At 39.0% G+C, this 27,606-nt stretch overlaps 2 protein-coding genes and 1 long non-coding RNA gene across 4 annotated transcripts; 1 reads left to right on the top strand and 2 right to left on the bottom strand.

Moving 5' to 3' along the window:
- Nucleotides 1–241: 241 nt before the first annotated feature.
- GTF2H2 (general transcription factor IIH subunit 2) lies at nucleotides 242–11,965 on the bottom strand. Of its 2 annotated transcripts, XM_036403477.2 has the most exons (15): nucleotides 11,640–11,965; nucleotides 11,471–11,548; nucleotides 10,482–10,518; nucleotides 9,785–9,871; nucleotides 8,889–8,939; nucleotides 8,410–8,464; nucleotides 7,536–7,641; nucleotides 6,494–6,584; nucleotides 6,243–6,330; nucleotides 5,531–5,638; nucleotides 4,306–4,369; nucleotides 3,348–3,451; nucleotides 1,405–1,507; nucleotides 1,069–1,108; nucleotides 242–648 (listed from the first exon to the last, which is right to left on the bottom strand). In XM_036403477.2, exons 1-15 carry the CDS (start codon nucleotides 11,693–11,695, stop codon nucleotides 529–531), a joined length of 1,188 nt encoding a protein of 395 aa, XP_036259370.1. In that variant the 5' UTR covers nucleotides 11,696–11,965; the 3' UTR covers nucleotides 242–528. The 2 variants fall into 2 exon arrangements, with proteins under 2 accessions (XP_036259370.1, XP_036259371.1); XM_036403478.2 differs by lacking the exon at nucleotides 242–648 and having other exon boundaries at nucleotides 1,069–1,133.
- Nucleotides 11,966–14,723: 2,758 nt separating this feature from the next.
- Nucleotides 14,724–22,919, bottom strand: MARVELD2 (MARVEL domain containing 2). The gene is made up of 6 exons (XM_036403476.2): nucleotides 21,840–22,919; nucleotides 20,250–20,282; nucleotides 19,026–19,162; nucleotides 18,033–18,204; nucleotides 17,647–17,697; nucleotides 14,724–16,728 (listed from the first exon to the last, which is right to left on the bottom strand). Exons 1-6 carry the CDS (start codon nucleotides 22,917–22,919, stop codon nucleotides 16,612–16,614), a joined length of 1,590 nt encoding a protein of 529 aa, XP_036259369.1. The 3' UTR covers nucleotides 14,724–16,611.
- On the top strand, nucleotides 22,353–24,313 carry LOC118699454 (uncharacterized). Its single transcript, XR_004982081.2, has 2 exons — nucleotides 22,353–22,454; nucleotides 23,997–24,313. It is a non-coding gene; the product is annotated as an uncharacterized LOC118699454 (long non-coding RNA).
- The last annotated feature ends 3,293 nt before the right edge of the window (nucleotides 24,314–27,606 follow it).

Raw genomic sequence — 27,606 nt, 5'->3', positions numbered from 1 at the left:
CATATCTTTGCCTGAGAGGCCATTAATTTCAAAATTATAATAATACAGAGGAAGGGGGTTTACATTTTCCATTTCAAGAGAGCCTCCTGCCTTCCTTAGTAGACATCTGTCTTTTCAAACCAAGACAGATCTACAGAAATCCACCATCTGCCAAAACCAAAAGTTCGTAACAACAGATGTGTAAAATGTATTTTCAGGGATTCTTTTTGAAGAAGTAATGAAATGAAGATGAATCATCACATTATCATAAAAAGCAGTTTTATCACTTTCACATTTACAAATATACATGTTGTTATAATAACCGCTGGAAAAAGCCATAGTTCTTTAGAACAAAAAATAGATACAGATAATTCAAGTATATATTAAAAGTAATAAAAAATTTTAAAAATATCATTTGCTCCTACTCCACTGTTCATCCCTCTGTAATCATCTTGTTCAGAGGTGCATCAGTTAGAGCAATGGCTGAATAAACTAATTAGATTCATGCAAGAATGACAAAGATACAGCAATTTTTAAAAAGATATGAGATCATACAGATACAGGAGCAGGGTGCTCGTGAATACAGCCAGGACAGCAGTGCAGCGAATCATGAACAAACAGATCGCATTCCACACAAAATGCATTCTGACACACTTTGCATATGTACACCTGTGTGGGAAGGATAGAAACACAAGTCAAATTAGCAAAACTTATCATCATCGCACTACAGTAGGGCAACAGTTACATCATCATGATAATGTAAACAGACTGCACTGCTAGCATCACAGAAACTCAACTGAATTAAATCTTCTGGCAGCAAATGTATTCGCAGGCTTGAGCTCAGGTAAATGCTCACTGAGCTCACTTCCAAATGGGAAGATTTTTTTTATGCAGCTCCCTAGGAAATTACTTCCCACACTTCTACAGATTTTGCAGTCTATAAATTGTGACTGCTTAACACCTAAGTCTAATTAACCATGACATTAACTTTCATAAATATTCTTCTGGTGTTCAGAATATAATTCTAAAGGATCACCTCTATTTCTCACACCCCTCAATGCAAGTTACAATGCCATTCAACATACTTACATTTTGATCTTTCATTTCTCCCTGGCAGCCTTGACAATACCTAAAAGAAAAATTTTGTATTTTAACTGAAAAAAAAAAGAGTCAAGACTGTGTAAATCAACGTTTTAAAAAATATCTCATACATTGTAACAATTTCTGGCAATTACTTCACCTATTCAACTGAACTCACAGATCATGGAAACTACAAGTACTTCTTAATGCCAGAGATGCCCCACACCACCCAAACACCCAGGATCTTCAGCAGCAAAGCAGCTGTTGCCAGCTATTCTTACTTTTGTGACAAAAAAGTTATGGAATCCACAAGCACACTCATTATCACAAGTAAGATTTGCATACCGTTCCCCTTTGTATTCTTCCAGTGGAACTTCCTGAAAGGCATCTAAAGGAAACAAGTGATGGTAAGACCGAGCCAGGTGAGGTGCAGACACTAACGTAAGACCTGCAAACAGACACCAAAATTGTTACAAGGGAAGATGTACTGAAAAGCTTTTCTGTATAAAATAACGTAAAAAGGAAAAATAATATTTTTAATTACTCAGAGGTTGAGAGCTTTTAAGAACTTTAAAAAGTAAAATTACTTGTTCCATTACCTAAACCTGTAATCCAGTTTTAAATCCAAACACAAAGAACAAGCAAATTGATAAAATTTCTACTGAAAAGGTTTAACTCAGCCTTCAGAAATACATTTACAACACACAGTGGTGAAGTTAGGAAGCTCCTTTTGGCAATGATGGCTCCACTGTATCACACTACCAGCTAAAATGACGCCGTTACAAAGCTCTACTACAGCTTGCTATACTACTGCCAAAACCACGCCACAGCCCCATTTCAGCTAACACTGGTCTGCTGGTGTTAAGACAGTTTTTGTCACACTAACTATCATGTGGCTATGTTTTGGATCTATGCTGGAAATAAGGCTGATTAGGCAGGAATGTTTCCATTACTGCTGAGCAGTGTTTACACACAATCAAGGCCCTTTCTGTTTCTCACTCCACCAGTGAGTAGGCTCGGGGGTACACAAGGCATTGGGAAGGGATACAGTCAGGATTGCAGTCAACAGCCCACCAAGAGAACAAAGGGATATGCCATACCATGTGGCATCATGTTCAGCCTATAAAGCTGGGTGGAGAAGGTGGAAAGGGGAGAATGTTCAGGATGATGGCACTTACTTTCTCAAGTAACTGTTACCCATGACAGAGTCCTGCTTTCCTGGAGATTCTACTGATGGGAAGTGGTGAATGAATTACTTACTTCGCTTGTCTCGTGTGCACAGCTATTGCTGTAACTTTTCAATTGCCTTTAATGCCACCTGTGAGTTATCTCACTTTTACTCTTCTGATTCTCTCCCCATCTCACCAGTGTGTGGGAGAGTGTGGGGCTGAGTTGACAGCTGGGGTTAGACCATGAGAACAGGTGGGGCATGGGCTGGCACAAATGTCTCACTCACTCACTCATACTGTAAATGTCCAAACTGCTGTTCTCCTGATCACTGCAGCTGTGGAGAATCCACTGCAGATACACAGGATTTCTCCAGTTACACCATCCCCTTGCTAGAATGAAACTCATGCCGGTGGGAAAAACTTGAAATTAAACTAGGATAAAGTGACCCAAGCCCATAATTATTTCATCCTATTGCCAAATACAGGCATCCTGGTAATACCTATTGTGTTTCAGTCATATGCCTCTGGAAGCTAGGAGAACAGCACCCCCGCACAATATTAATATTATAAACCACACTAATCGTCCCTCCCACCCTCACTAGGAGCAATGGAGAGAGGCATCATTGGTTGCACAGTCCATTAACATTTGCAAGACCAAAGGGCTCCCATTTACAACTCTAGAGCTGTCTTGCGTCACTGTGCAGACTGCCCTTGGGTTCAATTTGGAAATCTTCCACCCACATACACATGGAGGGGAGAGTACTTCTGTCCTCCTGCTCCAAAGCTCTCTATTTTCATGGCCTTGCACTGAGGACTCTGAAACATGAGTGTGTTAAGTTAAATGAGGATTCTTGAGAAGTTATCATTCCCATGTGCATCGCCTCTCTTCCCTACTTTGCCTTAGGTATATTCCTTATACCAAGGGATATGATAAAGCTTTACTGTTACAGGTATAGGCCTGAGAGACATTTGTATGAAGCTGACATCCCAGGTCACAGAAATGCAGGACTCTTTAAGCAGTGATGGCTTTTAATTAGTAAGTATAGCTGAATTTTTCTACCCCTTAACTCTCTTACCACGAACTCTTGATTCATCTGCTCACCTCTTCTTACTACTTACCACAGATTTTGCATTCCACAGGAAGCTCACAGTATTTGGCTCTGCACTGAGGACAAAAATATCCACCCAGTGTAAGACCTGGGTCACTGTTATTTTCCAATTGCCTATAGCAGAAAGAAACAATTCAGTACTTAAGAAATAATACCATGCTACTACATAAGTATAAATAAGGTTTTCCATCAAATAATTTAAAAAGTTTCACTAGATTGCATGTAACAGTTTAATGTGTAAGTGTCAGAAAACAATTGATATGGACAGATATCAGTGACCACATTTTCTCACAGGAACCAAAGACCAAATATTTCCATATAAAGGAGCCAATCTTTAAAAATAAAGATATGAACAATAACTGCATGCTTGTTTCTTTTTAGAGACAAAAACACTCTATTGCCTCTAAGATGCACATAGTAACTATTCTTTCAAATAGCACACGCTGTTAGACGTTGTTTCATTCTGAAATTCAGACTCCCCTATCACCCTGGAAAACAATGATTCTTTTCATTGAGAAGTGCACTGGTACAGTCATCAAATGAGGTCTCTATTTTAAACTTCCCTTTAAAGTCATGTTAAGAAATACATAAAAAATACTTTATTCAGATAATACCCTTCCATCCTCATAATTATCTTTTATAATGACAGGAGTAATTAAATCAAGAGCCGCAAGTAATTACTTAACACCTTTTAGCTCTGTGTGCCCCAATCAGTGTGTAATAGAACTAAGTACCATTTACTACCTTGAAAAAACTTAAATGAGAATTTTAAAACATATTTAACAGAGGATACTGTTAATACTGGAGCTACTAATGGAAATAAAATGTCTACTGAGAAGTCACAAGACATGGCTTAGTCTTTTTTCAGATTATTTTGCAATACTTTCACTGTTGAGCAGATTTTCTAAATATGACTAATTAATATTGAAGTCATATCAGCTCGTTGAATTCTAATCAATGCTACTTACGCCATGCTAAAGGAAGGCTTTGCATCTTGATCGGATAGAGAAGCAATAGTATGCTGAGGAAAACCTGAAGAGAAAAACATCCCATAGTAAAAATTTTAAACACACAATAATGTGTCCATTTCCTACCTCAATGAAGAAGTTCAAAGATTATATTCTAGACATTGAGGACTCTCCCATTTGTTATTACAGGAGAACTGATACATTCTTGCTATATCAAATTCTTCCCAAAGGTCTCTACCTACACCCACACCTCTCTGACTTAACTTCCCCTCAGCTGAAAAAATGTCTTTGCCATAGACTTTGTGTTAACTGAAGTGCACTGGAACCCCATTTTAGAAGAACAGTTAAAAAGTAAAATATGTGAAATGGTAGGAAAGCAGAATGAGCAACATACAAATGTTCACTTAAACAATAGTTTCTGATTAAGGAGGAAATATTTTTATAAGCATCCATCCAGCCTATATTCACCTTCCAAGTGCAGTATATGACAGATGAGACTACAGGACTTTTTGGAGACTGATATCTTTCTTTCTTTCTTTCCTTGTATCATTTATTTTTTACAGATCAAGAGAGGTGAGAAGTTGGTTTTTCCAACTGCTGCTCAGGCCTTACCTAAGAGAAGTAAACCTTTTCATTATCTATACCTAGACATAAAAATACATGCATTCTTACCTATGAAAAGGATGGATGAAAGTGAGAACTCAATGCTCTACTTTAGCATTACAGTTCCTATGCTGGTTTAACTCCAAGCTTAAATTTATTGAGAAACAGATCAAGAAAAGAAAAGGTAATCTACTTCTTGAAAGAAAACTCAAGAAGTTGCTAATAAATGTGTACTACCCATGGTTGTTAAATCAATTAATAGTTGTAATAGTTGCCTTCTGCAGGGAAAAAAGCAGAGGGAGAAATAATAGCTTTTCACCCTTCATTTCTAAGTATTAAATTTATAACAATTACTGTGCCATCAATATCATTCCACTTCATTGTTTCTAAATTCTGTTCAGTAATTTGTCTTACTTAATAAGCTCTGTTTAAAAGCTGACTACGATGCAGGAATAACACCAATAAAAGTGACACTTATCTAGCAAAATAAAAGTTAAAACAAAAAAGAATTACACAATGTCTTTACTACACGTCTTACTATTTATATTGCCTTAACACAGAAGAGGCAAATAAAGAAAAAGACAAAATCTCATGCTAGGAGTTTGACAAATCCATATCTTACCCATTCGAATAAGGGAGCACTCAGAAGTTGAACTGGCAGGTGGAGGACTGACATGGTGCATCAGCAGTTCCTTATAATGACTTTCATCCAAAATAACGTGGTATGTTCCTGTCACAGACAAAGAGATGCCTTACTATCAGGTTACGAGCAAAAAAAACCCAAACAAACATATACTCCAAATGACAGAAAACAACTTAGGTAGAAAACACAATTTATCCAAACCTGTTCCTAAAAAGCAGCCCTGTTCATGCTACACTAAATGACAAGTTTTAAAACTAGTAATAACAGAATGTTAAATTAGATATGAAGACACAGAGCTTTTTCTCCAACATTAAACTGTAGTAATGATACTGCAAGAGTTACCACTGTAGCAATGGATATTAACATGTTATACTGATGAAGTTTCACACCACATAGCTTTATATATGGGACAAAAGGTTTGCAAATATATGTATTTTTGCTCTCTAGAGCTGCAGCTACCAGCTGATAGTAATTTCACTTACTACTGTGTATTTTGTATATTTGGGCAACTCTTTAATTTTCTGCCAGCACAACGGGAAATATTTATCCTTAAAAATTACAAAATGCAGCAATAAATATATAACAAATTACTTACTTAATTTTGATTTTAAAACTGTGTTAGTAATACATGTTTTAAATTTTGATTTTAAAACTGTGTTAGTAATATAATTACTGAACTTCAGATACATACCACCAGTTTCTCGGGCAAGTACTGTACAAACTCGAACTTCAGCACTTAGGCCGATGACAGATACTCTGATCTTCACTGCTTTTAAACACTTAAAATGGAGAAAAAAAGCATACTCAATTCATGTAGAGAACAAGAAACAGTAAAAAGGTTTAAGTCTTAAACGAAAATTAATTGGTGGTAACACTGCAACTGCCTGTGTTTTGTCCAGCAGCCTGGATGTTCAATGCAGTTGTGAAACTTCAGTTCTGTACCTTAATTAGATCATAGATGTTGGCTGGATCACATGTCGTAAGACTGCTGAGGACTACCAAAACCTCTCTGCTCGTATGTCCTGGCATGTGCCTAAGGAAAGCACACAGTTAATTTACTTATGCACACTAAACTATTTGTACGATAACATCTCCAAGGACCTTAGTGTGCTGAAGTCAGAAGATGACATGATATGAAGTCCTCTACAAACTGTGGTAAGATCCTTGTCTGAGCACCAGATTTTCACCTTCTGAAAGCCAAACTTTCCAATATCTAAAATACAGTATTTAATTGGGTAGTTGTTACCTGATTATTTCCTGTAATGAATCCTTTGTACCTTAGCCATACTCACATGTAAAATTATCTCCAAAATAGCACATTGTAGTAAGTCTTCCTGACTTCTTAAAAAGCTCTAATCAGTTTTTAAGTGTAAATCCATTACTTTTAATTACTTCTAGTTCTTAGTTGAAAACTCTCTTCCTGCTAGTATTTAAATGGCTTTTCATGACCCTGATTATCCGCTTTGTTCAGTCAGTATCTTTAGCTGTAATTCTTTTTCAGTTTTCCACAAAACTGGGATACATCTCAATACCTCACATTGCAAAAAAGTGCTCTGAATCTATCCTACCTGAAATTTGATCTTTCTAAAGTATGCCAAAACCCTCACAAGTTTATTGTGACACCATACTGTTTCTTTTCCTGTTCTCTTACATTATTAACCCCTATGTCCTCTCTCATACCAGAGCCCTTCAGTAATAAAGAATTGGAGTGTCTTTCATCACAATATCTACATACCATCATCAACTTGGTTTTCAAATTTCATTTCTGTAAGAAACACAACCCTAAATAAAAGCATCTAGCGGTAGAAAATAAACTTCTACACTACTAGAGTATTTAACTTAATGATTTGTATTGTAAGAGGAGAGTTGCCTTTTAAAGACTCAAGTCACCATGATGCAAGATGCTACTTAGAAAAAATTCTGTCTCTGCCTCTCAAAAGCCACAATCACAAAGAAAACAAAAAACCTCTTTGTATATACTAACTTTAAAGTCTGCATGGCCAAATTTAGGGAATTATATAGAGAAGGCTCTCCACTGCAGTTCATATCCACTGCTTTCTTCAGAGCAGTTACATGCTTTTTTGAGTTTCCTGTAATTGAAAAAATTGAAATCAATTTAACTGATACAACAAGTTAAAGGACAGAAATATTTAAAGTGCATATGTAAAGAAGTGTACTTGTACAACAATAGGAACTGGTTTCAGAGTGGAACGGGTCTGTATTTTTCCTTAGAAACTGGTATTTTGATCAGAACGCAAAAAAGAGTAAAAAAGACTTTTACTCCACAGGCATTCAGATGCTAGAAAGTTTAGAAGCCAAAAAGAATAAAATCACTGTTGGGTATCATTAAGCACTCCACATCAGTGCGACACGTCCCACAAACAGAAAGAGAGTTTTGTTTCCTCTGTTATCCTCAAAACATGGTTCAAAGATTGATTGATCCACAATTTCCTCCATGAAACCTGCTGAAGCCATAGAGACTGGCCTAACAGCAGGCAGGCAGGAACCAAACAAACCTTGACTTCTTAACATCTGATCAGATCTCACAAAAAACACAGATGTTGTAACATACAAAATTAACAAACAGGGTAGAAAATTAACTATAGAGAAACCAGAACATATCTGACTTGCATTCTGGTCGAGACTTGATCGCAAACAAGCACATAATGACAATTCTGGATCAAAGCAGATCAAAACGTAGATTATGGTTTCAAACAACTTGCAGTAATTTATCTTTTAAATTAAAACTAATTATGACAACATAACTTCATTTTCAGCAGTGTATCAGGCAGAACTTAGAACACCAATGAAAAGGACAAAAACATCTTCAATTTAAGAAAAGAATACTACTTCCCTACCTGAGAGTTCTGTCATTTTTTCAGCTCTTTTACTCTTGGTTACAATTAAGCCAATCTGAAAAAGGGAAAAAAAAAGACCAAACTTTTCTTAGAAAGTTTTACAATGAGTTTATTTAGAATTTTACTGTATTTTTTTATGTCTTTATGGACCAGAATTGTTTAATCATACAAGGCTATAAAAGTTTTACTTCAAGTGTAACAACAGCAGCACAACATGATGCATTAATTTATAAACACCCCCATACTTGCATTACTTCTGCAAAAAGTACAAAAAGAAATCTTCTAAAACTTTAAATTGCAGAAATAGGCAGAAACAAGAATTTCACTAGACTGATGAATAAAGGGTGGGAAGGTACACATAAATTGAAAAGTTTACTTGGTAGTGTTATAACCTTTTAAAACTGTTTAACCTGCTTAACCTGTAAAACTACCTTTTAAAATAGTTTTCTGCTATTTGTTTCTTGCACGGTTGTACATACCTGACTAATAGGATTCTGGTCAAAGTACTCTTCAACAAAATATTCCAGTAACTATAAAGAAAAGTTAAGGCAGTTAAAAACTAATGATACTTTCATTATACATGCAAAACATCTACTAAACTAAAAAAGCAAAACAAAGTAGTTGAGTAACACAAAAAGGGGGAATTGGCCTTTTCTTTCCATTCCTCTTTCACACTATCCCTCCCCCTTCATCCCAAGTAATCAATTAAATGAGATTTCAGAAACTACACCCCCCCTTATTTTATTCATGTCCTATGTTAAAGTTCTAGAATCCTGCTGTTTCAAATGGAGGTTTTCAATACAGCAAAAAGCACTACTCTGTACAAAACCATCAAAATGCAGGATTTCAGGGTCAAGTATTGTTGGAGAAAACCACACAGAACACAATGTATACAGTTCAATATTATATATTCATATATATTCAATATCAATACTGGATACAGTGGAAATATGCCCACAATCTGAAACAGCAATCCAGTTCAACACTCATCTAGCATTCTTTCAAGTAAGAATTCATAAAAAAACCCAAGTGTAAGAAAAAAATACAAACCAATTCTAGATGTGTAATGAGAACGTGCCATCCCCTTAATTTGGGCAACACTTAATTTCCACATAGTTTCCAAATGTGTCTTCCCATAATATGCCCGTGCAAAGTGTTTTTGCTGTACAGAAGTACATGTGCAAGGCAAAATAATGCCACACAGATTTTACTATTGAAAAAATAGGAAAGTGACAGGCAGAAATAAGGAGACAAATGTAGGGATGAGAGATGAGGCTATGCAGACACAGGAGACTGCAATTCTTTGAAATGGAAAATATAACTGGTTTATAGAGAAACGGTGGCTCAATAAGAAAAAACTTGAGTGCAGGAATACCTTCAGAGTGCAAGTAAGTCTGTTTGGCTTTAAGTCTTGGTCCTCCATCGTTCTTGATCCATCAACAACCACGTAAAGGTGACGCATCTGCATTTCCACCATATGTGAAAATCACTCACAGAATATGTATTGAAATGAATTAATTATTCCATTTACTTTAAAAAGCCACTACTTCCTCCCTCTGACAGGGAAGATTCAGTAGATAAAGAGATGCAATTAACAGCAACTGAAAAGTAATGCATTCTTCCATTTTTTTCTTAAAATGAAAAAAAACCCCTTCTCTTGAAAAATGCAGACTGTTCTCCTCTCATGACAAGCTACAAAACATGAATAGTTTGAACATTCATGTCTTCACCTGAAGAGCTCAGTTGTACAAAGCAATGTGATTATTTACAACCCATTTCCATCATGTCCACTTTTCACATGAAGAGAAATGGTCAGTGCGAGCAAATGGTGATCTGACTTCTGCTGCCAAACACACCCTGTGTGTCAACCCTCCAACCCTGAATAGCCATGCTTCACATACACACTGCCAACAAACAAAGAATGCTTTAAAAAAACAGTAAGTAACAGCAGAAACCACAGGGTTTGGTATGAAGTATGCCAGGCCAGCAGAAGTGTATTTCAGATCTGGCATAACACCTACAGCCAAATAGTTTTGGACTAAGGACAGAAGAGGGTTAAGGTATTAACATACCATTCCAAGCCGAACTTGTCCATGGTGTTCATAGAGTCTAACAAAACACAGAAGGTTTTAAGTCAAATTCAAATAAGTGAATGGCTCCTAAAACAAAAGTCCAAACAAATCCAATACTAGACTTCTGGCTAAAATGTAGAAGCAACAAACTGCAGACAGTTATTCATGCTGAAAAACCCCATTGCTCAATCACAGATTTCACAACTCTCAGAAAATAAATAAGAACTATTTCTTACTACCAGGTTTAATGAAGCTTTAAAATTTTATCCAAACTTGACAAATCAAGTTCTAACATAACTTGAAATAACATAAAACTTAGGATTTTCTTCTAGCCATTTTTCTGAAATTTGAAACAGAAATCTGTAGTCATGATACCAGAAGGTAGATTCTGTTGTGACAGGACAAGGGGCAATGTTTTTAACTAAAAGAGGGTTGATTTAGATTGGAGACAAACATGTTTCTACCACGAGGGTAGTGAGGCACTGGAGCAGGTTGCCTTGAGAAGCTGTGGATGCCCCATCCCTGGGAGAGCTCAAGACAGTTTGGATGGGGCTCTGACCAATCTGTCCAATGAAAGGAGTCCCAGCCCATGGCAGGTTGGAGGGAAATGATCTTTAAGGTCCCTTTCAACCTAAACTATCCTGCGATTCTCTGATTTGTATACTAAAAAAAAAACCACTGATGGAAGATTCCTCTAAACTGTGCAGATTGCAGCTGCAGCGCTCTGCAGCGTTTCATCAGATCAAGACCTGTAGCTTGCATACACATGGGATACACAGCCTGTATACATTCAGTGTTAAAAGATAAAAATTAATTGTTCATAATTTTTCCTGGCATGCACCTGCCCCTCTGAAGGAAAAGGGCCATAAAGACATCCTGCAGGCATGCCTTATGGTTAATTTATCCCACACGAACCAGTTTCGGGATGATCAAGCCCTTGTAACTGACCAAATCAGTGCTATTAGCAGGCTCGTGGCCACACCACGTACCTTTTCCTCTTTGCCTTGAAGAGAATGTCCTCGATGGTTGCCTTCAACGACCCGGATTCGTCTTCCTTAAGAATTTCCCTAGGCAGAACAGACTGTTACAGTGGGCAGAGGGGAGGCTTTTCCTCCTCTTTCGCCAGAAAGGAGAGAAAGGTGATGGGGGAAAACACACCATGTTCTTTCGTAGCCTCCTTCCCAGCGCTTGGTCCGCTCGGGTTCGTCATCCATCTCCGCGGCGGCTGAGGGGAGACCAGGGGAGATGCGCGGCGCTGAGGGAATATCAGGGGAGCTCCGGGGAGATGAGAGAGTTCAGGGATGACGAGGGGGACTGCGGGAAGAAGAGGAGGGTGAGAGGAGGTCTGAGAGGAGCCGAGGGACACTGAGGGAGGTGAGAATGGCCGAAGGAGCCCAAGGGCAGCCGAGGAAGGCTGAGTAGAGCCGCAGGACACGGAGAGGAACCCGGCCCGCGCTCGCAGCCAGGCCCGGCCTTCCCCGACACGTTGGCGCCCGCCCTCTTCCGCCTCGGTGCGCCGCCAAACCGTCCCGGCTGCCGCCCGGGCCGCGGAGCGACCGTTCCGTTCCGTTCCGTTGTGTTTTCCACAGCATCATCAAAATCCTCCGAGTGCGGTCATGGAGAGGACAAGCGCCTAGGGAAGACGCCTGACGGAGACATCGATGGAGAGGACGAGCGCCTAGGGAAGACGCCTGACGGAGACATGGCGCGGAGCCCCGTGAGGAGCCCCTCGTTCGTGTGTCCGGGCACAGCCGCCAGGCTGACGGTACTGCCTGGGTGTCGGTGGCGCTTCTGCAATTAACCGAAGACATTTCAGTAATTAATGGAAGAACGCAGGAGCCTGGAAAAAGCGCTGGATTTTAACACATGATTGTGCTCATACGCCGGTTAATGAAGGCAGCCATCTATCACGCCACCAGCAAGAGCAAGAAGTTTCAGGTATTTTGATGTTAAGTAGATGTTAAGTAATCATCTACCTAAAATATTTCTGAGTATTCATGTCACGTCACTAAGAGTTCCATTTCATAAGCACCACAGTTAGGATTAGCTCAGAGCTAGCTGAGCTAATTGCTGATCGCTCTGCAGAGCAATTAAAACTTTACTGGATACGTGGAAGTATGCCAAGACCGGGCTTCAGCTCTTGAATTGCAGGAAAGTTACTGAACATCCGTTTCTAAGGAGTCTCACCCTGCATCCAAGTAAGACAATACATGAGGAAGAAACATGTAAACAGTAGTAACAATCTTTGAAGCAAGACTGTGGCAAAACTAACCACTCCTGTACCCTTCAGCTTATTGCATTTATAGGAGAAGTGTATAATTAGAACAGAAAGAGAGGAAAAATGAATTAGCTCTCAGTTAAACCATACCAGGGAAAAAGCAATTATTTTTTGAAGGAAAGCAATCTGAAGACAGGAAAAGAAGAATTCTTTGAAAAGTCAGCATTTTCTTCTTGGAACTGAAATTGTTGTTGTTTGAACAACTCCAATTAGAACATACACCATTTTTTTCTTTAGAAGGAAAAAGTCCAATCTCTAAAACAATGAAATAAAGTGTCTTCTAAGCTAGCACTTTGAATAAAATAAGTGAGAAATGAGACTTCTTTCAGAACAGGAATATTTTTTATTCTCAAGACCAAGAATCTCAGTTCTGGACTGGAACACAAGATATACAGTAATTTTGTAAAACTTTATTGTACAAGTGCTTGAAATCCCACCACGATTTTGAAATTCATAAATAACATACTGGACACCTTCATTTACAATTTCAAAGCAGTTAGGTTTTTCATTGCCATGAGCATTTCTAGTCATTGTGCTGGCATGAAACTGGTCAGGCTGTTATGCAAGACAAAATTTTGGGTATGTTTGTTAGTCCTTACTTTACGGGGCCTGAAAAAATGTACAGTTTAGTAAAAAGAATGCCAATCTTGCCACATTTGTCTTGATCAACTGCTTACAAAGACAAGAAGAAACACAAATACAGTTTAGAAACTATGGTATTTGTAGAAACACTAAGAATCTTGAGCATCTCAATTTGTAGATCTGTGAAGCCAGGTAAGTGTTTTTTAAGAGGAAGACTTGTTGTATACACTCAGGGTTTGAGTACAGGCTGTAATTAAAAGCAAGCCCACTGATGTAAGGCAGAATTCCTTGGTGTTTAATTTGTTAACTACCTTCTGCAAAAACCCAGACACATGCGTAAGACCACACAGCACATCGTTTACATACATGCAAAAATGTAGGTTCAGAGCTGAGCCTAGAGGGACTGCACAGAGAGATTGAGGTGATAATAATCTAAAACTCCAGTTTTGTCTGCAGTATGCCTTCTATTCTTTAATATCAAGAAGCCACTTTCCTTGATAGTTCTTATGGTAACTCAGATTGAGGGACTCTCCCATCACTTTCCTCCTAGTTTCTGCCTTGCTCCAAGTTCCTTCAGCTTCCAGCATTAATTCTTATTTAATTCATCTCAATTTCTCTGAGAGATGAACATGTTAGACTAATCTTAGAGTAACAGTTTTTCTCCAGCGTGTCTGTAGCATTGTAGACAAGACCCTTTTCAGCTGTCCATTGGTAGGTTAGAGCAAAACGAGTGCACAGATTATACACACCAGAGGTGCCTCAGCAGCCCTGAGGCCTGTAACAGACACAGGACTGAGCAAGTCATTTACTGTAATGGTTGCAACACGTTGCTGCAGCCTTAGGATGGCCTGTGTACCTTAGCATGGTAGCTTGCTTCTGTCGTGCCCTGCATCAATTCTGTTTGAAATCCAAAAGGCAGGCCAAGGGAGTATACCTCTCCCAGCTTCTCTTCCCAACATCTGGAAAATCTACTTAGCCACACCTATGGCATCTTGCTGGGAAACATGAGAATCCACATACAGATGTTACTGCTTAATCTCCTTATTGCAGGCACAGGTATGCTGTTACCTTTTCCCAATCCATTTGTTGGAAACTTTGTAGGAAAGAAGCAGAACGATGGTTCTCCACAGGCTATGCAGACACTGTCTGAGAGACCAGGAGCCAGTTTCTCAGACTAAAACTCAGACCACTGTCAAAAGGAGCCTGGAGCTGGGTCTGTCCTACAGAATGAAGACCTATTAAGTGTGCAGACTGTGAATCTCCAAAATTAGTCATGTTATTGTTAGAACTTTAGGAACACCAGTTCATCCTCAAACTTGTGCTAATCTTCTCCTGTTATTGATGCAATGCCCAGAACTCTCACTGAGAAAAAACAAGAAACCTGGGTGTGACAGGTAATTTATTTAGATTGTGGAGATTTGGACAAGTACTTCTCTTACAAAGAACAATTTAACAGGTATTCAGCACAACAAGTATAAAAAATTGGCCCATCTCCTTTATAAGGAAGAGAGGTTTTTCCTTTGAAATGAATACAAACCAGAACCAGAGAGAAAGGCACTGAAAAGAGAGAGAGAACATAGTATTGCACTGGCTGTCACCTGTTCTCAGAATGAAGAAAATACTGAGGCACCTTCCAGTAGATGAGACTGAAAAGCTTTGAAATTAAGATGTGCCAAATTTTCAAATTCTCTCAGTGTTCCCATGGCATCTTGTGCTATTTACTTCATCCACTAAAACTCTTGGAATGAAATGGCTGATAAAATTGGAATGTCAATTTTACAAGTATGAAGGTGGGTGCATGGCCATCAGGATTGCAGCATCAATGATAAGGGTTGAAAAACCAGCAGGGTTACAATGGTCAGAGTGAGGTATGTTAATACATTTCCAGCAGTGAAGAGCAGAGGTAGTACTACCATGATCACACTAAACTGGAAATGGCTTTCCTAATGTTGTTCCTTAAAATTAAGGCAGAAGTTAAAACTTTCAAAGAAAAAACCAAATCACTAACAAAAATTTGCAGTAACTGTAATCAGAGCACCTTTTTCAAACAAAATGTCTTTATAAGCAATAGAGTAATATGGCTACACTGGTGGGGTTTTTTTTAATATTAAAAAACATATTTCAGAACAGACAAATTGTAGTTGTAGAAAACGGTACAAAAACTATCAATGCTTCTAACAATTATAGTAAGTAAAAAAGTTAAAGTAAATAAAGATATGAAAAAGGATGCAAAGAGAAAATTTACTGGCTTATGAAAATACTTACACATACAAACCTATTGCCAGCATAATATCCCCAAGAAAATATAAAAATATATATAGAATTTATGCAAATATGCTCTGGAAAGTATGTCTTTTAATACATTTTATCTGGCCTTAAAGAGGATACTAACAATTTATACTTTGAATGAGAATTCATTCTGCTATACTCGCTCTCTGAATGCCAAGTTCATTAGCTGCTGCTGTATAGACAAGAAGTCCTGTTACTTGCTGATGAGGAGTGAAGCCCTTAAACACATATACACCTAACAGCATGATCCACAAGGCAGGCAGAGCACACTGACCTACAGCAACACTAAGGGGACATTAATTTGCCTCATCCTGTACCTCTTTTCCTTTAAGGCCAAGTATAGATTTGTTGCATCATCTCTGAAGAGGGCAATACAAAAACCAAACCCAAGTCCCCCTCCCCCAGCTGGTTAAATAAGAAGCTATTTTTCCTCACTTGTTAGGCAAAATTCAAGATGATTTCTGGTATAATTGACAGCATTTGGAAATACAATACAAAAATTCTTATTAAACTAGCTTCTGAATTGCTCAAAATAATGAACACAATCGGGCAATTCATCAAACCCCACACAGAAAAATCAGCTCAGCTCTTACTGATATCATTAAGATGTCACATATAAATAAAATCCAAAATTGTTAACAGCGTTTCTGTGCAATATTTCCACAAGGTATATGGAAACTGCTTTCTCTGGAAGGCTTTGCAAGTTTGCAAATGAAGTATTTTCAAATAAAATATTCATATTTAAGAGGCCAGGATTTGCACTAATGAAAGCATAATGTTAGCAGCAGTTTCCTAACTTATGTCATAACTTCAATTACAATTGGATCTGCATACAAAACTATCAGTAATGTACAACATCCAAACATATGACAGTGATTAAGTAATCCCCATAAGTGTACTGTTCAAAGAGTAAATAAATAGGTTAAAATACACATATTGATTTTAAAACCAGAAAATAGTATCCATGAAGTGAAGTCATTACTAGGTTTCTACATTCCAATTCATAACTTTATCATAGTCCTGAATTCGTTGTTTTATGTGAGATAGCTTATTCTTCAGATAATCACAACGCTCTTTTTTCTCCAGAAATGCAGGATCCTGCCAAAAATACAAAAACCTATATGTTAGTATATATTAGGCTTTCAGACTCTTCCAAGAATAGTCTATTACCAATTATCTTCTTAACTAAAAGGACAGTATGTAAAAATTCTCAAAAAAATCACAATCTTTTTCCCTAGCCCCTTCTTGTTTCCCATTTCCCCTTCCTTCATGAAAGGCCAGAAGAAAATGTTCTGCCTTTATATGCTGTGGCAGCTCTCTTAGTAAATAGAGCTGTTTTAAAGCAGAAATTTGCAAATATAAATGACATCCTACTACGTAATTTAGATTTTACACATGTATTTGTTGTACATACAATACATCCTTCCCCCTCAAAAAGCAATGAAGCTTAACTAACATGGACATAAACTCTGAATCCCATGGGAAAAAAATTGTATTTGTAATGCATAATGTTTTTAATGGAACACAGATACATATTTGCTGTCTGCATTTAAAAATTACAAAGAGAAACCTTTTGGATTACACCAAGAGGTGTAATTACTTTTTTAGAGTGTCTAAATTCCATGCCTCAAAAAAAAACCAAAAATGTCTTCTTAAATATAGGACTATGTTTTCTATTTTTATCCATTGGCTGTGTCAGCCAGTGAATATAACTGAACTAATCTTCTGAATGCAGAATGCTCAGTGATTAAACATACTCTCAGAAGATGAAAGTGCTCAACTGTTGGGTTGGGTTTTTCCCCACATGTGGCTACTGGAATCATTACTCTCAAAAATGCTTTTGCCATGAGTGTAGGGGTTGTGCCATAGCTTTTCTGAAGTTTTAGAAGACAAAATATGCAAAACACTACAGGTACCCTGAGATACTGAAATCTGCTCAGCGTCAGAAGTATTATCTGTTTACAATCTCTTTGCTAGTCATTATATTCAATAGCAATGTAAACTTAAAACACTTACGTTTTTCTTCTTCTTGTATTCCTGCAGAACTTTTAATATCCTTTCCTGTTCCTAATGAGAAACCACAGATTTTTAAACTTTGAGTGTGCTCCATATATGGATGTAAATACTACGAAATACTCATCAGAATTCTCATTTGATCAATACCTTGAGGTTATAACATTTTAGATGTAAATCTTGTATTTGAGAAATAATGAAAATACATCAACTGTGACTCATTAGAACTTAAAAGCTACTAGTATGAAACAAAGAAACTAAAACCCCCAGAAAACCATGTATAGTTCTTAACTATTAGAAGACATTGTGGTCTAGCTAAAGACAGTCAAAAACTGTCTAATACCACCTAATACAGGTATTTTCCATGAGCCCATTTCACAGGTACTTACATATATGCTTTCAGGATGGTGTGGAAGCTGTTTCAGCAATGCGTCCAGCTCATCAAACTTTCTTAATACAGCATTAACTTCCATAGACAGTTCTTTATACTCAGCAAACTGATCATTGAATACTGCTTTGTACCGGTCTCTCATTTCATTTGTTTGAATTACAGGGTATTTCCTTAAAAGAAAAATAATTAAGAATTAGTTTTAGAGATACAGTTTACTAACAACATTTAGACTCTTCACCTTGACAGAGTATTTCTGTATTTTTTCCTAATCTCATAACCTGCTGAAATTTGCATGTCTGTAAAGCACCAAAATCAGAGAATCACAATAAAATTGAGGTTATAGGAGATGTCTGGAGGTTATCTGATCTGACCTCCTGCACAAATAGGAACACTTAGACCAGGACTATGTCCATACAGCTTTGATATCTCCAAGCATAGAGACTTAGTCTCTCTGAGAAACCTGTGCCAACCCTCAAAGAGAAAAATATTTTCCTAATATTCAGGTACAACCTCCCTTGTTTCTACTTGTGCCCATAGCAAATAGTATAAAAATTAATTTATTAATTGGAAAGGCCTACCCTTTCCAATTAAGGGAGCAGGTTACAGATGCAGCATTAGAAAGTATAAGAGTAGTCAAATTTCTGGCCCTAAAAAGGCAATTTCCCATGTATTTTAGTTTTTTCCTCTAATATCTATATAATGGTCTTCTCTTCCTTTGGCAGTTAACATACTTGCTAGATTATGATATTCTTTTTCAACATTTGAGGTTTGTGGGGGTTTATTTTTTTAAATTAAGACTCCTTATTTATAGTTACTGGACTTAGGCCACTGATACCAGCCCCATCCTCTCTGCTTTTTAATGTTAACTTAACACACAATTACGAGTTCGCATAGCATGTGCATGGGAGAGAACCCATTGGAGAAATGCAGAGTGAAAAACATGATTCAAGTATCCTCCAGTAAGTTGGCCCATCAAAATCAAGTCACTTACGCTAAGTAGTCTGGCATCACTATAGGTTTAGGAATGTGGCCTGCAGGTATATGACCATTAAGTAGCTCTGGTTTTCTTTCCAGTGATTTTAGCTGCCTGTAACTGACTTCTTCCCTTGGTCTGTCATCACCTTCATACTGTTTTAAAAGAGAAAATTTGTTCTTAATGAAATCAGTTTTACATAAATCACAAAATACACCCTAAGACAGGGATGCATGTATTGAGCAGCAGTAGAAGCAAATCACAGATATTTCCTACAACACTTATTGTAATTAAAAAATCAGTTTATTGACTTACAATAATGTTTCTCACACAGTATTTTTCTTAAGTTTGTCCTAACAGCAGTACAGATAAGTACTTCTGCAGCTTTGGAAAGAATTGTTTGCATGTTTAAAAAAATATTGCAAGAAAGTTTCCTTCAGTATTCATTTAATTTGTGAATGAACTGGAATAATTCAGTTCTTTGGAGTTCCCTTTTCTCCTTGTTTCCTATTATACAATTCATCCCTTGATCCAGAAATAAAAAAATGTGAAATCTTAGAACATAAACAAAAGGATCCTGATCCACTACTGAATCAACAGAGAAAATGGTGGTAAGGAAATTCACAGTGTCTATCAGGAGACATTTAAGGGTGAAATTTATCTCGTAATTTTTCTGGAAAGCAAAATTATTTTCATACAATCTTTGCAGTGTATGCAATGACACCTTGTGTGGCTGAAACACTAACACTGCTGAGGCATTAACTGGCAAGGGGGTCTTTGGAGCAGTCTCAGAGACCAAGGAAGAAGCTCAACTCACAGGGCACCTACACTGTGCTTCCACTGGCTCTCCTGCAAATTAAATGCACAGCCAGGAATAAAGAGACTCGAACCTATCATGCATCAGACGACCTGCTGTTGTAGTCATGTCTACAAACTCTGTGATAAATGCTACAGAACTTGTCACCTCATAGAAAAGGGTAAGAGCACACGGAGAGGCAGCCATCACATTGCTATTTTACAGTTTTGTAGATTTTATAACCTAGCCTAACTAGGAGTAAGTTTGTTACAAGCTCCTTTTGAATCTTCCAGGCAGGAGACTGCTGTCCAAACTAGCTTAAAAAACTAAACATAATCTCTTTGAGGTCAAATAAACAAATTAATTAATTAATTAAAATAGTCACAAGGAAAATAATAATAATTTAGAATAACCAGGAAAGAGAAAAATAAATTCCTATTTCCTACCTTCTTTTCTGGAAAAGAGGATTGTGTTTTCATCTATCAAAAAAAAAAGGAAAGAACAAAGTTTTATTTTCAGCAAAAATAGTATGGAAAAGCATGGACTCCTAAAATTTAAACACTTTCAAAAACATACTATACAGAAGATTACATTTATACTTAAGTATAATGAAATGTAGCATAAGGAGTATTTTCAGATCCACTATTTAAAGACTTGTTTAAGGAAAACAACCACCCAAACCCCAGAACAACAGGATTTCCCAGAGCACAGCTGTAAGGAACAGCTTGCAGGAACTACTCCATCCACTTCTCAAGCTCCTTTATTATTGTTTCACATTCCAGCCCACCGTTAACTCACTAACAGGCTGAGCCTAATTCATTGCATGGAACATACACAACAGTGAACTAATCAGTAGCTCAACCTGCAGCTGTTTTGCACAGCATTGTCCAGTCTCTAACCTCTATTATTAAAGTACTCCCTTTAGAAATGTTTAGTGAGTGGTCTAAAAGAACTTGGATAGCAACAAGGAAGAATGAACACCTTATGTACAACTCTGGCAATCCCCTCACTCTTGCGGGGCATACTATCAGTTGGTTTAAAAGCTTTTATTGAAGAATTATAACTAGTTTTCAAAAGAAAAGTCTAAATTTTTCTGCAAGATGTTAAACTGGAAACCAGCGTTAAATAAAAATGCTGTAAATCAGACTGCAGTCAGAGAGCAGAGGATATGCAGCTTTAAATTCTCTTCTTCTAAAATCCCTTAAAGGGAGACCCCTCCTTAATTTAGGCTTATGTATGTTTCACATGCATTAATTTTCATGCTATATTAAGTCTTACTAATTTTTAAAGGGTCTTTTGGCGATGTTTTCAAATGAAGGAACTTTTACACAAATTACTTTGAACTCTCTAGGTAAGAGTGTTAAATCTCTACTGTTATAGTTTATCATTAACCAGGCAAACACTGAATGCTTCTAGTATGGGCAAGGCCAGTAGTCAGGCAAAATACTTGACGTGAAAAAGATGTGGCTGACTAAAATTTGAGACATCAAAATCTAGTCAAGGCTGTTACTACAAATATTTGCTGATAACTATAGTGAAGAAAGCTGAAAAGGCATTAAGAAGTTGCTTGGAGATTTGCTTGCAAAGTAAAAATAAGTATTTCACATTCTTAGGTTTATTCACACTAGCACTTGATGTGCTGAACGCACAGATTTTGAATAAATGCTAGGTGGCTTTAAGCCACCTAACCCTGCTGAACAGATGAACATTGTTAGTTTCTTCCTTTGTTTGGAAAATACACACTAGGAAGTAGTCCATCAGCTGACTCAAAAAGAGAGCCCAGTATTATGAGGAGAACAGAGCCAGGTCCTTACTCAAGGTATCTATAAACATTAAAAAGAACCAAAAAAAAACCCCAAATAAACATGTCCAAGACTTTGTTTCTGACACCTTAAAAACGCCCTTTCAACCTTAGGACTATAGATCTGCTGTAGAGAAGACAGTTGATTTGACATCGTGTATGCCACGGTAAGATCTTACAGCTGCTCACCATCATGTGGTAACCGGTAGATAGAAAATGAAAACTAATGACTTACCTCCTGTTCCATTAATTCCCTGTGCCTCCTGGCCCCTTCGTGCCTCCACAACTTTAGGCAAACCACCGCACTAATTAGATAGAGGATCACCGTGACAAACAAGAAGATGATCGCCGCAGTCTGACCGCCCTCCACACGGCAAAAAGCCGCATTTATCGGTGTCTTAAACAACTGGTAATAGCAGAGCCCACCTCGGTTGGTATCGTTTACATATACTATGGCAGCCGACATGTACAGGATGAACAAGGCCACATTGATCCCAAACTCGGTCAGAGGCCACCAGTTGGAATCGAGGAGGATAGTTCGGTAGTACATGGACATGCCCAGCACGAGCAGCACTATGGTGACGATCCACGCCATTCCCGCCACCACCAGGATGAAAGGCGTTTTGGGCCCGCTGTAGGAGTATCCTCCGTAGGCGCTGCCCGCCCCGTATCCGTAGGGCTGCGAGTACCCGAACATGTTGTACCACTCGTTGTCCTTGTGTACGTAGGCGGTGACACAGGCGAACACGGCGGCGCCAAGCAGCAGCTCGGCCACGCCGAGGATCCTGAGCAGCCCTGCCCAGGACTTCATGTAGGCGTACCGCAGGTGGTACTCCTCCACTCGCTCGCTGTAAGTCTGCCCAGTGCCGCCGCGGCGATCTAGCGAGCCCGAGGGCTCTCCGGAGGGCAGCATGGCCTCGGCCTCCTTCCGAGAGTTGTAGCTCCCGCCCGACCCTCCGAATGGGTCGGTGTAGGAGCCGGGCACCGTCCTGGTCCCCGGTTGCAGCGGGGCGGGAGAGGCAGGCGGGGAGCACTCGACCCCGTCCGAGATGTACCTGATGTCGGAGGCCGTGCTATCCCAGCTGGAGCCGGGATGGCGTCTCCCTTTGAAGAAGTTCTTCCACGAGTCCGGAATGAACCGCCGAACCGGCTTGAGCTCTGCCGGCCCGCTGGGGCCCGGGCTGGCCCCGCCGGGGCCGAAGGGGGGCTGCAGGGGCAGCGGGGGCGGCGGCAGCGGGGCGGCGGCGGGCCCGGGGTTGGCTCCGCGGGGCAGCGGGGACCTGCCGGGTCGCCCGCCCTGCGAGCTCCGCGACATGGCCGGCGCTCAGCCCGGCAGCGGGCGCTCCCCGGCCCCGCTCGGCTCACCAACGGGAGGGAACTGCCGCGGGATCCCAAGGGCAGCCGGCGCCAGAGAAGGACGAGCCGGGCGGAGAGCGCCCACTGGCCCGGCAGCAGTCGCCCAACACCTGCGGCGCCCCGGCGGCCTCACCTGCGGCGGCCCCACGGCCTTCGCCCGGGGAGGCGGGAGCTTCCGGCCGGGAGTGGCGGGAGCTTTCCCGAGATCGCGGTGCGGTGCCGGCGGGGCGCGGCCGGGCTTGGCAGGAGGGCTGGGAGCCGTGACTCACAGCATGACAGAATAGGCCAGGTTAGAAGGGACCGCAGAGGGACAGGTATTCCAACCTGTCTGCTCAGTTGCTCAGGGAGGGTCGTGCTAGAGCACGTCGCGCAGGATTGCGTCCATACACTTCTGAATATCTCTGGTGAAGGACCTTTCTCGCACAGAAAGAAAGGTATTCTTCATATTCAGGTGGAACTTACTTTGCATCAGTTTCTGCCCATTGCCTCTTGTCCTGTTGCTTGGCACCACTGAGGAGAGCCTGGCTCCATCCTCTTGATACTTTCCATTAGGTAGTTACAAACATTGATAAAGTCCCCTCTCAGTCATCTCTTCTCGAGGCTGAACAGGTGCAACTTCCTCAGCCTTTCCTGGTAAGAGAGATGCTTCAGTCCCCTCATCATCCTTGTTGCCCTCCCCTTAAGGAGCTTCATGTCTCTCCTGTACTGGGCACCCCAGAACTGGACACAGCACTCCATGTGCGACCCTGCCAGGGCTGAGTAGAGGGTCAGGATCTTCTGCCTCGACCTGCTGGTAAGGCTGTTCCTAATGCCCTGCAGAATTCTGTTGACCCTCTTGGCCACGGGGCACTGCTGGCTCATGGACAGCTGTTTGTCCTGCAGCACCCCCAGGTCCTTCTCCAACAGAGCTGTGCTTTAGTCCCAGCCTGGGCTGGTGCTTGGGCAACATCTGGCAAAGAGCTGGCCCAGTGACAGGGAAAGCCAAGCCACCGAGCAGTCTGTTTGGAAAATCAACATTTCTGCCATTGTTTTTCAGGTTCAGGAGCTGAAGAAGAAATCTGGTGTGCTGCACCGTTGTCTTCTGCAAATGGCTTTCTACATTCACCACAAAATCTGCAGCTGAGTCCAAAGAGCATTAATGCAGTAGGAGTTTTATTTACATTGTCAGTATGGCCTACCAAATTGTCTATAGTATGCTTCAGTCTCTTCTTTTACAAGGTTTAAAATTCCAAACAGCGATCATTTTTAAGGTGTAAATTTTAATTAAACCTTCAAATGCTCACAACTTACCAATCGTGGACTCTGGGAACAAACTGTACAAATGCAAAGTAAATAAAATGTGTTAAAAATAAAGAGTTATTCCTTAATTTAATAAAAAAAAGGTGTTCTTAAAAAAATAAGTTCTAAGCTTACCTCCCAAAATACCTTTACAGTACTGTCTTCCTAATATCTTGCATAAAAGAAATCTGACCTAAGAAAAATATTCACCAGTACCATATTGGGTAGATCAAAATGCACTTAGAATGATAGGCACTGGAAAATAATTATTTCATATGCTTAGTTAAGTGGTCCTGTTTATGTTTGCATTAGTTTGGATACCAAAGTTGATATATATTTGAAGCGTTTCTCACATTTTCATAACATATTTACAGATTGCCTCCAAATAATAAAAGCCCCTACAGTCCCTAAGCTATGTATTTATCACACAGTTATCATTACATACCTTGATACCTTGAAAAATGAATGAATCCAGATGGTAAAGCCTTGGTTAAGACATAAAGCCTTTTATTAGGAGTAATTAACATAGCTTAGTGACCCAGGTGTCTAAATACTGTTTTTTGGATTACATACCATACACAGTAATCACCTGGTACTTGCCTCATCATACACATTTTAAAAATGTGCTGCAAACTTTGGCTTTGTTTTAAAGCCTTTAAAATGATCAGTAAGCAAGAAGGATCTAGTTAATAGAGTCTATGGGATTTCCAAAAGGCTTCTCACCACATCTCCTGAAGCAGACTTATTTTGAAAGAACCTTAAGCCATAAAAGAAGACTTAAGCCTAAAATAAGAACTTCACTCTTACGTTTGATAAATAATTAACAGATGGGAAGGAAATTGGAGAAGGGAGTATGAGTTAATGGTTAACTCCTGGAATGGAGGAAACTTGCCACTACAATTCTGCAGAGATCAGTGCGGGGTCCTGGGCTATCCAGTACGTTCCTAAATGTAACCTTGTGAAAAAAAGGGAACCCTATGAAAACTGAGATGAGCAACTTTGCTGCTGATGCTAAGTTAGGCCAGTAAGGATGTGCTCTGCCAGAAGAATTGTGCCAGGACTTTATGAGACTGGATGGCAAATAACATCACAAATTCAACATACACAAACACCTGAAATCCATGCAGTAAAAAAAGAGATGAAGGATTTAAAATACTGCAACATGAGAACCCTGACTCATGTATTTATAAAGCATGACATATGCCTCAATTGTGACAGGACAGATACTTATTTAATTCTATAAAGTTACTTAAATTTTAAAGATGTTATTGGTGGTGTCTCAAATTGTGAGTTGACACAGGCAGGCAGCCAGAACAGTTACAAACTTGCAGTTAGAACAAAACAAATAAATTTATTTCCATTTACCTTGCTAATAAGGGGATCCCCAGAGGAGCAGCCAGGCAGATGCACACAAGCAGAGATGGTTCATGCTAGAGGATCACTGGACTGTGGTTCTCAGAGGCTTATCAAGAGTTATTTCCAACTGCAAGGTCACTTGAGTGATTTACAATCCTTTTCAACAGTTTCCCAAGCTTTAACCCATTCCTCCCAACACAAACCTAACAGGAGAGCTTCAATCTTGGCTATATGTCTGTGTGACTAGAAGCATATTTATTTACCCACCATATCTATACACGATATGTGGGGTTTTAGTTAGGCAAAAGGAGAGGTAGTATTGATATTTTCAGTTACAAAAAATGTATCAGTATGCCTACTGATAAAAAAACCAAAACCAAAAATGAACGAATGAACAACTATCTCACAATTAAGTGCAAAAGTTACACTCAGTGAGTTTCTGACATAGCATTTTAAGGCAGTAGCTCCATCTAACTATGCTTTGGTTGTAAAGAGCATCTTGAAAAGAGATTTTGGAGCAAGACTGTTCTCTTGATACTGTAAGAGAGGGACATAACACCAAAAAGGAGTGAAAAACCTGCTATGCCACAATTAATCTATATACTTTGTGCAAGGAAAAACAGCAAGGCTTTAATGATAACTACACATAAGCTGCTGAAGACTGAATCTAGAAAATATATAAGCATTTAATACAGATCACAAATATGGTGATTTCTGCAATTTCTGCCTTTACCGGATATTATAATTACAATTTTTATCATTCAATCATAAATTCTGCCATCAGTGCAGACCAACATACTTTTTTTTTTTTTGCTACACTCTATGAAAGTATTGGTTCAAATGTAAAAAAATTGACAAGTGCTTTGGTATCTCATAAGCAAGCTACTTTTGATAAGCACTTAAAAACTGTCACATTTACATGACAGTTAATGTGGTTGAAAGTGCACAAGCTTAAAGGTAATGTTGGGAATATTTTGTGGCATTTCTACATTACTTTTGTTTCCATGAACAAGGAATTACGATTCTCTCAGAAATACAGAGAGATACTTACTTGGACACAGAGAACAAAATTTGTAAGAGGCCATGAATTTATTCTTCCATTCAAGGAAAAATACAAATGTACCTCTTCAAGCAGCTATTTCCATAAAAGTAGTTTTTAGTAAAATATATGACCAGTTTGACATTGAATGGAAATTTTATCAGCACTACTTACTTATCTAACAGATTTATGTGTAGTATCTCCCTCAAAGCACCAAGCACTTATGTTTTTACTGATAAGGAACCTCTGGGGCTCAGATATAGTCCAAAACCTCATACTTTGGATGTACTTTATCAGTCATTAAGGTCACTGTCACCTACACTAAACTAGACATAAGAAGAAATCTAGCTTGTAAGAAAGTAACTTTCTTGTAGCCTTCATGAAGAGTTAGAGAAGAATCTAGAAGTTCAGTTTCAGGGTATTAAAAAATGCCTATATAAATAAGAAATTACATTCACATTTCTAGGTGTTATTTCTAGAAAGGACAACAGCAGTACTTAAGTATTCATTGTATCTATGACATATCTGTGTAAAAAAAAAAGTTTGCACAGCTGTGGTGAAGATATAGGTTGAACATTTTTGCAGACATATGTGATTTTTTTTTACAGCACCTTATTAAAAAAAATACAAACAAACAAAACAGAAATAAACAAATTAGAAAAAAGATTAGTCCAAGGTTTATGCATTGTAAAAGGAAAAATATCCTATAAAATCTAAGACAGATGGTTAGGGAGCTGGCATTCATGACCTGAGAAGTCATGCAGGAGGAAGGTTGTTTTCTTCACAGCCAAAGCGAATGGTGAGGTGCAGGGACAGAAGGTTTTGCTGCCTTAGGTCTGGTGATTAGAGAAAGGTGAGCTCAGATTCCTTCTGACATTGTGGAGCAGAAGGATCAAAGGCAGCTGTGAAAAAGGTTGCAGCAAAGAAAGTTCCACCCCCTATAGTCAGCCGGTCAGAGAGAAAGAGAGGTGAT

Source organism: Molothrus ater, chromosome Z, assembly GCF_012460135.2.
Source record: "Molothrus ater isolate BHLD 08-10-18 breed brown headed cowbird chromosome Z, BPBGC_Mater_1.1, whole genome shotgun sequence".
Lineage (NCBI taxonomy): Eukaryota > Metazoa > Chordata > Aves > Passeriformes > Icteridae > Molothrus > Molothrus ater.
Note: the sequence above shows the minus strand (reverse complement) of the source record. Positions and strands in the feature narration are given on the sequence as shown.

Excerpts from the sequence above, each read along its gene's own strand:
- MARVELD2 (XM_036403476.2), bottom strand. The coding sequence starts at position 22,919 with ATGTCGCGGAGCTCGCAGGGCGGGCGACCCGGCAGGTCCCCGCTGCCC. Across the intron at positions 20,283-21,839 it reads GGGAATTAATGGAACAGGAG|ATGAAAACACAATCCTCTTT; the intron begins GTAAGTCATTAG and ends TTTTTTTGATAG. Across the intron at positions 17,698-18,032 it reads ACCATCCTGAAAGCATATAT|GAACAGGAAAGGATATTAAA; the intron begins GTAAGTACCTGT and ends GTTTCTCATTAG.
- GTF2H2 (XM_036403477.2), bottom strand. The coding sequence starts at position 11,695 with ATGGATGACGAACCCGAGCGGACCAAGCGCTGGGAAGGAGGCTACGAA. Across the intron at positions 11,549-11,639 it reads GGAGGCTACGAAAGAACATG|GGAAATTCTTAAGGAAGACG; the intron begins GTGTGTTTTCCC and ends TGTTCTGCCTAG. Across the intron at positions 3,452-4,305 it reads AAGCCTTCCTTTAGCATGGC|GCAATTGGAAAATAACAGTG; the intron begins GTAAGTAGCATT and ends TTTCTGCTATAG.